This window comes from Eublepharis macularius, chromosome 6, assembly GCF_028583425.1.
Source record: "Eublepharis macularius isolate TG4126 chromosome 6, MPM_Emac_v1.0, whole genome shotgun sequence".
NCBI lineage: Eukaryota > Metazoa > Chordata > Lepidosauria > Squamata > Eublepharidae > Eublepharis > Eublepharis macularius.
The window spans coordinates 114,686,287-114,700,685 of record NC_072795.1 but is presented as its reverse complement, the minus strand read 5'-3'; the positions used below and the strand labels follow the sequence as shown (position 1 = coordinate 114,700,685).

At 42.7% G+C, this 14,399-nt stretch overlaps 1 protein-coding gene across 1 annotated transcript; it reads left to right on the top strand.

Annotated features, from left to right (window-relative positions):
- The first annotated feature begins 653 nt into the window (after window positions 1–653).
- SRGN (serglycin) lies at window positions 654–14,186 on the top strand. Its single transcript, XM_054983439.1, has 3 exons — window positions 654–786; window positions 10,268–10,415; window positions 12,941–14,186. The coding sequence occupies exons 1-3, from the start codon at window positions 696–698 to the stop codon at window positions 13,149–13,151; spliced, it is 450 nt and encodes a 149-aa protein (XP_054839414.1). The 5' UTR covers window positions 654–695; the 3' UTR covers window positions 13,152–14,186.
- Window positions 14,187–14,399: the final 213 nt, after the last annotated feature.

The window sequence follows — 14,399 nt, the reverse complement described above, 5'->3', positions numbered from 1 at the left end:
TTAGACTTTTGACTTAATGGTCTTATGTCCTGTCCCTTTAGATGGTAATGTTTACTTCAATATGAAACAGTCACATACTTTTGGAGCCCCTTTGTTGAACTAATGAATGGAGGACCTGGGTTTCCTTCCCCAAGTCCAGCCTTGATGGCATCACTGTTTGAAAATTCTCCTTTGAGCTTTGGATGGAGAGTCACCTGACTCCATATAGTAAAACATTTATTTAAGTGTCTTAACTAACACAAGTCAGTTGTGTTCTCCTCAACCCAAAAAGCTGGTCCTAAAAAGCTTAGCAAGAAGCACTTACTGCTCAGGAAAGAGGGAAGAGAGAAAATATTTTCACCCCACCATAAAAAGGAATTGGGGGTTGGTGTAAAACTGAGGTCAGAGCATTCTCGCTGCTCAAAACCCAAATCCTTAAGTGCTGTGCGTTGTATCGACTTGCATTTGCTGATTCTAAAGACTCACACTTTGTCTCTTGTTGGGGCAACGCTTCTCCTGTGGTAAGTGGCACAAGAACTTTAGAACAGGGATCTCGGCTTTGGTCTCAGATGTGTTGCTTTGCCGTGCTCAGGAAGTAGTGACGCAAGTCATGGGTTGGGTTTGAAGTTTTAGAAACCTTTTCTAAAGGCAGCCGGTACTTTCCTTGCCCTGTCGTAGTTCTGGTGTTGCAGCAACGGTTGGCAAAGTCTGGAGTTATGCAGGCTGAAAAGCAGATGATTTTCCGATGTAATGGGAGGATTTTCCTGGCTCTTTGCATAATCCTCTTTATGGGATGCACAACACAAGGTAAAACTGCAAGCTGCTGTTCTTTTTGTAATCTCTTCAGTGAGGTTTAGCAAAAGCCAAATACAAAGTTGTGGGGTGAAGGGCTGCTTCAGAGGATGTCCTTCCACACTGAATGTTGTTCTTAGCACTGTACAGTAAAGTTAGCATCAGTAGTGTGATATCTCATCCCCTTATACTGAATGGGGAGGGGGTCAGCCTTGCTCTGTGAATGTGTATGTATGTGTTAGCCAATCGGATAATATTTTTGTGTCTGGGTGTCTTTATTTGCAGTTCCCAGGAAGGTGAGACCATAACCAAAGTTCCAAGGAGACACGTCCTTCTTGGTTTTAGAGGCAGGAATGTGCAGCCTTCCCGAACTGTACTGTAATCCTATGGGTTTGGCCCCCTGCTGTAGTTTGGGAAGGAGGTATTTTGTCCCTGAAGGGGAGCTGTAGGAGGGGCTTAAGGAAAAAGATTTCTGAAAGGAAAGGAATTTTTTTTAGGAGAAAAGGGAGGCAGAAACCATCTGGGCGAGCGGCAGACCAGGTGTTTGGGCAAGCGGGCTGGGCAGTCCAGTGCACGTGCCAGCCACTCCCCAGGGAGGCAGCAGGTCAGCCTGCTCACCTCCATGGTTGTGCCCTGGATGAGCGCATGCGAGGTGTCTATTTTTTCAACTTTGTTTCGCCCATACGGTCTGGCAAAAAACTGGACTTTCTGGGTGAAAACCGGACACACCTTACATCTTACATAGGTCAGATCTTCAGAAGGAACTAAGTTTGGATGTGCTGTTGTGGGGTCCAGGGTCCAGAAGTAAATATCTGGGCTGAGATCTGAGGATGAACTTCACTTCCTTCCACACCATGTATTACATCTGTCCTTTGAAGTGCCCTGCCCTCAAAGATCCTGAGACTATGGTTGTTGTGGATTTTCCGGGCTGTATAGCCATGGTCTTGGCATTGTATTTCCTGATGTTTCGCCAGCAGTTGTGGCTGGCATCTTCAGAGGTGGTGCTATACCTCTGAAGATGCCAGCCACAGCTGCTGGCGAAATGTCAGGAAATACAATGCCAAGACCACGGCTATACAGCCTGGAAAATCCACAACAACCATCGTTTTCCAGCCATGAAAGCCTTCGACAATATATCCTGAGACTAACTTGCCCGGAGAGGATTATTCTGTTTTCTTCTCCATCTGATCCATGAAGAACTTTGACTCTTGGAAGCTCATACCCTGGAAATCTAGTTGGCCTCTAAAGTGCTACTGTACCCAAATTTTGCTCTTCAGACCATCACAGCCAACTGCCTGAACCTATGAAGATTTGTGTTTCTTTTAGGAAGCTAGCAGAATTCTGCTGGCACAGCTGGGACTGAATGTACCCCAGGGTATCCTTAGCTTTCTGCAATTGGCATTGGAGCCTATTTAAGTTTGCCTCCATTCCCTGGAGCAGGATTTCACCCTTTTCCTTTAACTGTTTGATCACCAGTTTCTCCTCGCCATGAACAAACTGGTACAGTTTTAGGAATTTCAAGGAGATGTGGCATTGAATTTGCAATTTGTTTTCTTTATTATTAGAAATCTTCTCTTTTGAGCATTCTTCAACACCTCTAGTTCCACTAAGATGGACCTCAGCTGAATACTCATTGATATCAGTTTTTTTATATAGATCTGCACAGAATCTGGGATGAGAAGGAACTGGGTGCTGTGCTTACAGATGTGGAATAAGGAAAGCTGACCCCATAAAAGGGCCAACTTTATTTTCAGCTTTGGTCTTTGGGTTTCTGAGCTTCTCTGCATTTGAGGCAGGCTAGTTTCCCATACAGCTTCCAGTAATATGTCACTGGTTCATGATGTTCAATACAGTTCTGCTGGGTGCTCCCCACATGACAGCTCTTGATGGTCTCCTCTGGCTTTTGCAGCGCTGAATTCTCTATATACCTTTTGTCCAAAAACCGGTTTGGTATTCTGGGCAGAAGAGGACTCCCCTGTTTTAGCCATATGTTCTTGATACACAGTTTGGAAAAGTTACGGTCTCAGGGCAGGATCATTGGCTCTCTGAATAATTCTAGACAGAGAATGCACGTTAACACCTTGGTGAAATCTTCCATATGCACATTTCATGATGAGTCGGATGAGTGGTGGGTGATAGGGCTTGGTTCTTGTTCATTGATGGAAGTAAGTGAGGAAGTGGAAAGGTTTCTGCTGGTGGAAGAGGGCATGGCAGTGGAAACATTCATGACAGGGTCATTCTGCAGCATCTGTGGTCTGGGAAATTCCTGGAGATCTTGAGGCAGTGTCTGTGCAGGGAGGATTTGGGAAGGGATTTGACTTAGAATCTGTGGTATACCATAGAGTCTGTCCTCTGAAGATGCCATTTCCTCCAGGGGAACTGATCACTGAAGTCTGGATATCACTGGTAATTCTAGGTGAACTCCAGACCCCACCTGGAGGTTGGAACCCTACCTACAGTGGAGGGGCTATGGGAACAGGCCAAAGAGATGTTGGCGTGAAGCAGCCCACCCCCCCGACATAAATAAAGGAGGGGATAAAAGTAACAAAGGAAAATCACAATGTTGCATTGTATTGCTGCAGAAATGAGAACTGAGTTTGTGAATATCCAGAGATCCTGCCTTTTTGTTTTGCTTTCAAAGGTCTTCGTGTGTCTTCTTATGTATGAGGGGCGCAAAAGAAGGAGTGCTTAACTTTTATATATGTACATTAAGTTTACAAAATGGTGTAAGTATAGGGGACACCATATTTCCACCTCACCATTTTGCTGCTCGTCTCAATGCAAAGAGAGGCAGGAGGTACAGCATCCTTCCTCTCCATGGATGCATAACAGTAGCATGTCCTTCCAAAAAATCCCCAGCCAAAAATATGGTGGATGTGGGGACTTTCAAAAATAATATCTCTGGGGCTCTGTGATCCACCTGAAGTTTCCACCCCATGAGTTGAATAGCACAGTCTTAGAAGAACATGCTATCATTTTAAGTATAAGTTTCAGAGTTCGTAATCACTGACTTTAAAGTTGCAGAACTAAGCATAAATTCCAGATTGGTAAACACAATGGTTTCTTCTCTGATGTAGAAATTCTGTTTATACAAGCATCAGTAAAAATATGTTTCAGGAGTTTAGCCTTTTGAACTGTTTCTAGAAAACTGTCGTACCCATGAATTCACTTAAAATGTTTGTACAGAGGGGAAAGGGGAATATACTCTTCACCCCTTTACTGTGTTATACCTACTAGTCTCTTTGACTTTAATGGATTTGCTGGAGGGTAACTGATTACAAAATATAGTATTACAGCATGAAGCAGAATAGCAGGATATTTGTAAAGGTATTTAACTTCTGCTATTGGGGCTTCAGTTTTGTCTTTTAGTGCAAAAGGAAATTTCTGTAAGTGTGAAGAAATGGAGGGTCCTATATACCAAAAGTTACCACACAGGATACATAAAGGGCTAGAAGGAAATGCTCCTAACAATCGCACATCCTAGATGCATTTAGGAGGCCTCTAATTTATGTTACCTTTTCCTGTTGGGCTAATAGTCATGCTACATTCTGAATTTTTGCAGGTCTGTTTTCTACCGCCAGACTCCACAATTGGGATCTATGGAATTGCTTAGGTCTACAAACGCCAGTGGGACTGTAACCCTTTTTTTCCTTCGAGGAGCAAATCACCCCACATGCTCTATTACAAACTGCTTTGGAAATGTCCATCATTCTGAAAAGCAGTTTTACCAAGTAACATGGAGAAATGCTGTTGGGAGCGGGTGGGAAATAAAATCCCTATCCCATATGGCTCAGAGAATTAGTGGAATACTTACCTGAATAGTGGTACAAATGATGCTACTTATTTTTTGTGGCTATTGTAAAAAAAAGTCTTTTTTTTTTTTTAAAAAATTTATTGGTGAGTACATACAATATTATTCAATACACAAATTCCCCGTCTTATCTAAATTGTATCAGCCCCCACCCTTCCCCCCCTCCTTACTGACTTCCAACAGCTTTCCAACCCCAAACCCCTCTTATTACTCAAATTACTCTTAACCGTAATTTTTCTAAATCCTATATATGTTATATCACTTATTCTAAGCATGTTCAAATTCTTCTATATCTCCAATTTTCTAATATATCAATCTACATTTCACTGTTTAAACTATCTATTTTTAATACAATCTCCTTATTACTAATATTAGCTTAGATTAATTAATAGCTAAGTTTCCCCATTAATGGTAAAGTTACTTCTCTCTCCCCTTTATAAAGTCACATATTAATAATTCTCAAACTGCCACAATCCTCCTTTCACATCCCATTTTTTTTCTAGATATTGTTTCTCCCAGTCTGCAATATATTCTCCTGGATCAAGATCTTTAAGTTTTCTTGTCATTTTGTCCATCTCAGCCATGTACAGCAATTTGTAAATCCAATCTTCTATAGTTGGTATTTCTTGCACTTTCCATTTCTGCGCATACAAAAGTCTTGCTGCTGTAATCATGTAAAATTGTAAAAAAAAGTCTTGAAACAGAGCTTCAATAACATTATTATTTATTTAATAATAATGTTTTTTGCTTCTTAGAAAGCTCACAAATCAATTCACTGAAGAGGTCTAACAAAATAGATATAGCCATAAATACTCAATGAAACTTGGGTAAATGCAGGATGAACACAGCCAAAAAGGTTTCTTTGTAATTTGTTAATACTCTTGAAGAGAGGGATGAAAGATTAATGCCATAAATTGTTCAGCCAGGTTTAACATGCTTTGCTTGGCTCCTTTGAACTTTAGAAAAGGGGGGAGGAATCTACATTGGAGAGCAGTTTAGCTAAATGAGCAGGAATTCAGCTGCAACACTTAAGTCAGAAATTATCCAAGAGAACATCTGCAATGGCAACTATTTTCCATAACAAGTAGAAAGGCATTTATGATGGTATCATCTGTTCCTTTATCTAAATTGCCTCCCTACCCTTTGCATTGCCACAGCTGATCGAGCTGAGTGGAGCAAATATATGCATGCAATTGGGAAGCCACACCGAATATTTGTTGACTCAGGGGATCAAGTTTTTTATCCTTGTCAACCCTTCCAGTCTTTTCTCGCTTCTACAGATTGCTTCTAATCTCAGCTCCCTGCAGCTGAGTAAAATGGCTTCCTAAGAGCCAAGCTACAGGTGACGAATTACACTTGCCTGGCAAGTGAACAGACTCACGTGTATTCTTCCCCGTTCACTTGCCATTCACTTGCGCTCCACTTCATCAAGTGGAGAGCAAGTGAACGGCAAGTGAACACAGAGGAATACATGTGAGTCTGTTCACTTGTAGCTTGGCTCTGAGATGGGGCTGTGTGTGGCTGCTGCCAAACAGGGATTTTCCCCACATGCAAAGCAGGAAACCACTGGATTAAAGGAAAACATCTACATAGCACAGAGTTCATGTCAAGTACGGCTCACAGCCTTTTCAGAGCTTCCCCTTTTAACCCGCTTCCTGGTTAAAGGGGAATCTGCAGGGTGGCTGCAGGTGATGCATTCCTCCTGTCCCCACTGTAGAAAGGGGGTTGGAGAGCAAAGCTGCATTTTCAAAATGGACTCGGGGGCTAGCTGCTGTGTGCCCCCCCCCCCATTAGCCCATTATAAGGCGTTTTTCTCTTTCCCTGCTGAGCCCTGCTGTAGTGTTATAGCATGACAAAGTGGGGAAAGGGAGGAGGCTTGATATGTTGGGGAGAAAAGGGGAGGAGTGGGGTGGGGTTCCTGGAGATTTGGGGGAGGTAGGAATGTGGGGAAGGGAGAGAGTTCAAGGGGTAGAATATGACATACAGTTTGCCCTCCAAAGTTGCCAGTGCTTCAGGGGAAACTGCTCTCAGTAGTCGCTAGAGATCAACTGTAATTCCAGAGGAACTTCAGGACCCACTCTGAAGTTAGTAACCCTGGGTGGGAGCAGCAGCCAGTGGTATGGGAATGGAAAGTGTGGAGGCTGTTCCCATTTGTTGCTGCTGGGATGGGGCAGGGTGTGTTTTTACTGCTCCTCCTGAAACCAGCCTGTGTGTGAGGTGGGCTAACTAGTAAGCTAGCTTGATCTTTCATTGGAATACACTAACCTTCCCTGGTCAAGGCTTTGCAATTGGGGCAATCAGCTTGTGGGGCAAGCTGTGTGTTATGCCAGTGGGTTTTTAAAAATTCCTAATAGGGTTCTGTTTCTAAAGGTGTTCCACTTTCTGGAGCCTCTATCCCTGTGTAAAATTTAAGAATGTCCTATTTTACCACCTACTAATACTTTCAATGATTTATTTGCTGTTCTATAGTAGAATAATGTGTTTTTGAGTATGTTCAGAGTGCCTTTCCATGACCAGCTGCAGCTTGCAGGCTGTGTCTACATACTTAACCATAGAGGAACAGGGTTGGATCCCACCACAGGAGATAGTCCCCCCATGCGGCCTAAAGACTGAGATAAGTCAGTATATGGAATTCCTAGGTTTTCCCCAATGAGCAGGCCTACTGTTTGAGAAACTATAGACAATTTAAGAGACAAATGAACACATTCAGAAGAGAATGGGCTTTCAGCAGTAGGCTCCACTTCCAAATAATGCACATTCATTTATACACTGGAACAGAGCCTACACACGTGTGTAACTATATGACTGGGAACCATTAAAAAGCAGAGTGCCCACCTGCATGGAGAAAGTTCTGTTATTGCACTTGTGACTGCTCTGTTCTGATCTTTAAATACCCATGTGCATCAGCTGGGGGCATGACTTGCTGCCACGTTCCCACTCGGCCCCAGCACTTTTAGCCTACATACATTGGCTGTGTGAAAAAACTGTATGTTAAATGCGAGTATCTGCCAGGGTAACTATTTATCTGGAACCCATGGAAGGAAAAACAGCTGCAGGTGTGATTTTGAGCAGAAAAACAACTGTCATGGAAAGGGTTACAACCCTGGTGCTACTCTTCTGAGCTTTTTGAAGCTGCTTTTTTAAAATAAACATTACAGGATATTTGTGTGGAATGTGTAGTTTGTGGTTTAGCAACATGAATCTGTGTAGCTCTCTGCTCCCATTCGATAAGGTACTGTTGTATAAGAGACAATAGTGATGGTATATTCAGAAAATGTTTTGTTTCTTTTGCTGTGTATAATTAAGACCCAAAGCGGGAATGAATAGAAGACGGTAGTACTTCTGGGCTCAGAAAGAAATGTGTCAGAGCTGCAACAATGTTCTATGTATCTCTTCTAGAACATGAGAGGACTGTCTGTGTAAGCAATTGCTTGAAGGACTTAGCAGGGAATGGCAGAGACTGCACATGTGCAGCCCCAGACAAGGGGCCACTATTACACTGGCACCCAGAGTGGGGAGGCAGCCAAACAGCCAGCAGAGGTGGTGGAGGGCTGCTAGGGAATCCCTCCTGTCCACCAGCATGCTCACACGGCGTGTCAGTGCATGACAGCGTGCGTTGTCTTTGAAAACTACAATTCCCAGATCAAACAGTGCCACTGGCCACTGGGATGAACCAGTGCCTGGCATCTCATTTAGCTTGACTTATAGCTGGTGATGTGAAAGACTTCTACCTGAGATCCCGGAGAGCTCCTGCCAGTCTAAGTAGACAATACTGACCTTGCTGGACCAGGATCTGATTCAGTATATGGCAGCATCATATGTTCATATTGGGTTTCCTCATTCTTTCCCCCCCCCCTGTTTTTATGAAGAGACCTTAATAAAAATGCCTTTCACATTGTCAAGGCTTAGGCTAGATTGACTCTGTGACCCCTTACGCATTGCCTCCCAACATAACCCTTTCTTCACAAGTTCAGGGCTACAGATAGGGAAGGCAGTTACAAACTCCTACCCATCTTGTCCCTCTTCAATAGGTAGAGAGTCCAGATCATTTTGCAACCACTGGGTCCCCTCTCTCCTCTTTCCCAGAGACATCACCAAACAGGGTAGTCCAATTCCCTTTAATTTCCACCCCTCACCCAGATACCGCACAATACTATTGGAGTTAAGGAATTCAGTACTTCTTTCTCTTATATGCTGCCACCATGTAGTTAGTTAAGTTCATTGGCTGTGATCAGAAAGTTTGGTGAATGTATGTGTGTTACTTTCTCTGAGATACCAGACATCCAGTCAATAGGGTTTAAACAGAGGGGGAAAAGAGTCAATTTTTATTTACAACTTCAGCAACATTGGATGACTCAAACACAAATATATATTGTCCCTAATACTTGAACTTTTGATCCCAAATCATTCCAGCAGTCAATAATGACAAAGTATTCATTCTCAGAAGTCAGTTCCAATTCATGCTGCTTCCTTCCCAAGCTCTCCCCCTTCTGACTGCTTTCTAAACTGTCAGTCTTGTCCCAACATTCTGTCAACTCCCATTGGCTGCCTCTGGGAGAGGTGGAACTGGACCTGTCTGCTTAAACTGCGGTGACTTTTTGCAGGATGGTACTGTCATGTTGCTTTAAAAGGCTTTGCTCTTTGAATTGTCAGTCTGCCCATCAGCCCTTCCCTTAGGTCTTCCTTCCAATCTCTGCAGCTTTTTAGTAAGATTTCACCAGTGCTAGAGATCATGCTCACCCCATTAGAAAGCAGCTGTTGACCTGCTTTTGGGATGTTCTTTGGAATTCCATAATTTCTTGATCCTCATCCAAGTTCCCAAGAGAACTATTGCCATAATATTACAAGTGGTACTTTTCCGTACCCAGAAAACTCCTGACAAAAATCTGTATGGCTGAATTCTTTGTAGCAAAGCGCTGCTAGTGTGCAGTTTCAAGTGGAGGCAGCAACAGTTGAGACTGGTAGGGACGATTGCCTTGGTTGCCAAAACCATAACCTCTAACCCCATCACATTTATTTATCCCTGTCAGAATGGATCTTGGTCTATATGCAGTGGCCCCATTCTTGAAGAATTTTCTTCAGGTCAAGAAGAAAATTAAGATTTTATGATTATTTTTAAAGATTATTTTAAATGGGATAACCCATGAGCTTGTCCTTGCCAAATGTGCTATGCTGAGAGATCATAGATCTTACAACTGATTGCCATTCTGGCATTGGATGTCACCATTGTCCCCTCCTCCTTTGTTACCTTTTAACCTTCCAGTCTTAGCCATCAGGCTTTAAAATATGTACATAAGCATTAGAGCTATTTGAAAAATGGATATCCTGTGAAGCTACATGGACCATGGAGTAGGCTGTGTGAGAGCCAAACTACAAATGACGCCTGACACAGGTTGGACACTTGTCAGCTTCCCTAAAGTTTTGATGGGAAATGTAGGTGTCCTGGTCTTGCAGCTGTAATGGAGAGCCAAGCTGTAAAACCAGGACGCCTACATTTCCCATCAAAACTTGAGGGAAGCTGACAAGTGTCCAACCTGTGTAAAGCGTCACTTGTAGCTTGGCTCTCAGAGATGAAAGCTCATCTTGAGGAAATCACAGGGTGTGTTCCTTTCATCCCTAGCATGGGACACCCTTATTTGAAACTCTAATACTGAACTTTTCAATTCTATTCCTTCTATTCACCAGGGGCTCCTGTTCAGATGGGCAGATACATGTGGGTCAGATGCAGACCTGATGGCCTTTCTTCAAATTGTCTTGAAGAACAAGGTCAACGGTTTGTAATTCCTGATGGAGCAGCGAACATGATTCTTCCTCCCATGGCTGATCCAACGCTGTAAGTAAATGAAATTTCATCTCCAGACTCTCTTGATAGCTTTACTCAATCATTAAAACATTTAATGGTTTCATATGGAGTTGGATCCAAGTTAAATTATCCATGAAGGTACCTCCTTAAAAGGACTTTCATCGATGGAATGGAACTTTTTTGCTTCCCTGCATCCCACCGCAGCCTTCTGATCTTCCCCAAATGCTGCTCCATTGAAAGGAAAACTAACTTTGGATCCATCCGAGGCTTTAATATCTGCAGAACTGTTGTTAAAATTCAAAGATATTACATATTCTATATCTGTAGAAATTAGGCTGCATTTATTCAGGTCATTATCTGTATCCTAAAAAGATGTGTGCATATTGAGTTGCCACATTTTTCAGACAGATCTCCTATGCCTGGAATAGCTGTAAAAAGGTAAAGGGGGGCATCATGACATTTTCTTGGCAGCCTTTTGTTACGGGGTGGTTTGCCATTGCCTTCCCCTGTCATCTACACTTTACCCCAAGGAAACTGGGTACTCATTTTACCGACCTTGGAAGGATGGAAGGCTGAGTCAACCTTGAGCCGGCTACCTGAACCCGGCTTCTGCCAGGATCGAACTCAGGTCGTGAGCAGAGCTTGGGCTGCAGTACTGCAGCTTGCCACTCTGAGCCATGGGGCTCCTGTATGAAAGCTGTATACGTGGTGAAAATCTAAGCCACAAAGACCACTGCCAGAAAAACAGGATCCCACCTGCATACGCTCCCTAAGCAAGTGGGTTTCAATGAAAAGTAAAGGCTGGATTTGGGAGCATTTTGTTTCTAATGGTGACATCTTTATTTTTTATTTGCAGATAAAACCAATGTATCAATTTTCCATAGCATATATAGAGCTCAGGAGCAATTTCTTCCTTTCCCTTCAAGTTTAAAAATACACATGTATTTATGAAGCTGGCTTATACTGAATCAAAGCACTGATTCATCAAGGGCCGTTTTCTCACTGCCTTATTTTTCTGTTTTGATCCTGCCCTTCCAGATACCGCAATTTTCACATCATGTCCACATTATCCTTAATAAGCCGAGTCCCTCCCGCCATACGTTGTTCTCACCAGTCTTCAAAAAAGGTCTATTCATACTGGCAGCATCTCTCTAGGGTCTCAGGCAGAGGCCTTTCGCATCCCCTACCCCACAAATCCTTTTAAGTGGAGAGGCCAGGGATTGAAACAGGAACTTTTTGTATTTTTCTTCCTTATAGAACTGTATGAAGCACCAAATGTATTGTTGGTGGTACTTATATAACCCAATTATTTTACCGTTTTACTGTTTTTATCCTCCTCAAGCCCCACCTTTTTGAGAGACCTTTGGCTTGGTGCCTTAATAATCATTCCCAACTATAACCAGGTTCAAATGTCTGTAATAGCATTAGCTCAATGTTACCCAACCTGTGGGTCAAGAGGACCCCAAAGTGGATCACGAAGCCTCTGAAACTGGGTCACAGGCCAGCCATCCCTAATGGCGACTCCCACCCTTTGCACCTTTTCTCTTTCTCTCCTCTTTTTCCTTGCCAGCTTCTCACATTCTCACCTTGCCCTTTGTGACAGTAATGAGGAGGGGAAAGCAGCCTGGAAACTAGTAATTTTACAATAGTTGCTGGAAGAAGGGGGGGGGGAAGGCTGGAGAGTAGGTGGGAGCTGTTCAGGGCATGGAAAAGCGAGAGGAGGAAAGAGGTTTGTGTGAGCCCAGGCTCTGTCTTGGCACTGCTCCTTCAGCGGCACAACCTCTTGCCCAGCGCCCTGCAGTGCCTCATTGCCCTCCACATGCTGTGGAAGATGTATCGCACTGAGTTAATTGCCACTCACCTCTTTGCCAACATCTGCCACCTTCCTGCATCTCCTCAACCCAGCACCCCTCCCTCCCCTGCCCCGGACCTTTTGGGCCAGCCCTGAATGGGTTACCATACAAAGTTAATTTGGACTCGTGGTCACCATACTGAAAAGGTTGAGAACCAGTGCATTATCGCACATTGATCTTTATCTACCATTCTCTCTCCCTCCCCATGCACTGTTCTCCCCCATTGCCTACTGCAATTGCAGACTGCTTTAGGCTTGTCTGTTGCTTATGAGGCCCTAGTTGTTTCAACACAGGGGAGTGAACCCCCATTTTGCTCTTGTTGCTGTTACTGCAAATGCAAACCTGGCAAAAAGCCTTCTGGTGGGGGATGAAGGTAGGGAATGGCAGGCCCAAGAGGAAATGGTACCAGATGTGACTGTGAGCAGGGAGATACGGAAATTTACATCTTCCCAGCTACAGCATCCCTAAACTGGCTTTGGGTATAATCTTCCCAGAAAGACTGTCTGCTAAAGCTAAGTTGGGTAAATTGTTACTCCAGTTCTATTTTGTTTCTAACTATTAAAGGGAAAGGATGGACCATATATATATTTAATATTGATATCATAAAAATGATTCCGTTCATTATGTGGCAATTTCTGGGGAGCAGATTAGGGAAGAGTTTGACTTCTGGTGTTTTATTTATTTTTTAATGATGCATTCCAGGATGAAGAAATTTCAAGACCATCCTGATACCTTTGCGCTTTCTGAAGACAACGATGGATCAGGAAATGAAATTGAATCAGAGTCTGGGTCAGGCATTGATGATAACGTCGATGGCTTCCTCGTTCCTGATTTCGTTTTTCACCAACCAGACAGAGACCTGAAGCTCAGATTAACAGATGAAGACTTATTCTTGCAAAATCAGAGGCTGTGATTTCCACCATAGCCAATTGCCTTCTTCTTTTCTCTAAGCCTTTTATAACTAGATTACACTCAGAAGAAACATTGTGTAACTCCCACCCCCCAAACTACAGACCCAGCTATAAATGCCTTAAAATATTTAGTGCTTTTCTTTGACCTATTGAACTCAAGTTTTTCCTTTTAAAAGGTCTCTTTGGTTATGAGGTCATCAAACTGTTTTTAAAAGTCAGATATTTACTAAATGAGGAAAGAGTACCACAAATTTTTAAAAAGTAAGCAACAACAGTGGAATATCAATGGAATGCCTGTCAAACTCTTTAAATATTTTCTTTCATTTACTTCTTAACTCCGGAGCAGCTCCCCTTCCCCCCATCCTATAAGCAAGTCAGGGAGAGTAAATCCCACAATTTTGGAGTATTTTGGGCTGCACTTCAAGAATCTAGAGCTCTGCATTCCCTGCATTTTAGGGTCTCACCACACGAGACAAAATACACTCGAATTACACAGGTAATTTGAGTGTATTTTGTAATTCGAGTGTATTTGAATGTAATTCGAGTGTAATTCAAGTATATTTTGACCCTATGTGGGCAGTCCTTGTATGAGGCCATCTTACGCAGCAACCTAATTGACATGGAAGGTGTAGCATAATAATCCTGAATATAAGGAGAAAATGAACATTAATGCAAACATTTCAGACGTTCATTTTCTCCTTATATTCAGGATTATTATGCTACACCTTCCATGTCAATTAGGTTGCTGCATAAGACTTCAGGTAACAAAACTTCAGGTAACAAAATACCTGAAGTTGCTCCCATTTGGAGCTTATTTTGAATTTGGAGGAGCTGCGTACATTAAATGTCCAAACCTTTGGTTCTATTTCAGCTGTATCCTAACATGATCTTGGGTTTGCTGACACACACATCTTGACCAATTTGTCTACCTTGAAATCAGATATACTTGTTTTACAGCACTTAAGTATCTTAAGGAGCTTCCCCTCGTTATGTGCATTTTTAAACTTATAATTCTAATAAATCTAGGTGCAACTAAAGACTCTCTTTATTTCTTACAATTTTTATGTATTTTATTTACATGAATGAAATTTTCTTTATTTATAGTTTATACCCCACCTTTCTTCTCAGTGGGGACCCAAAATGGCTTCTCTCCTCCAATTATCCTTAACTTGATAGAATATTTTAGTATAATCAGGGCTTTTTTCTGGAAAAAGAGGTGGTGGAACTCAGTGGGTTGCCCTTGGAGAAAA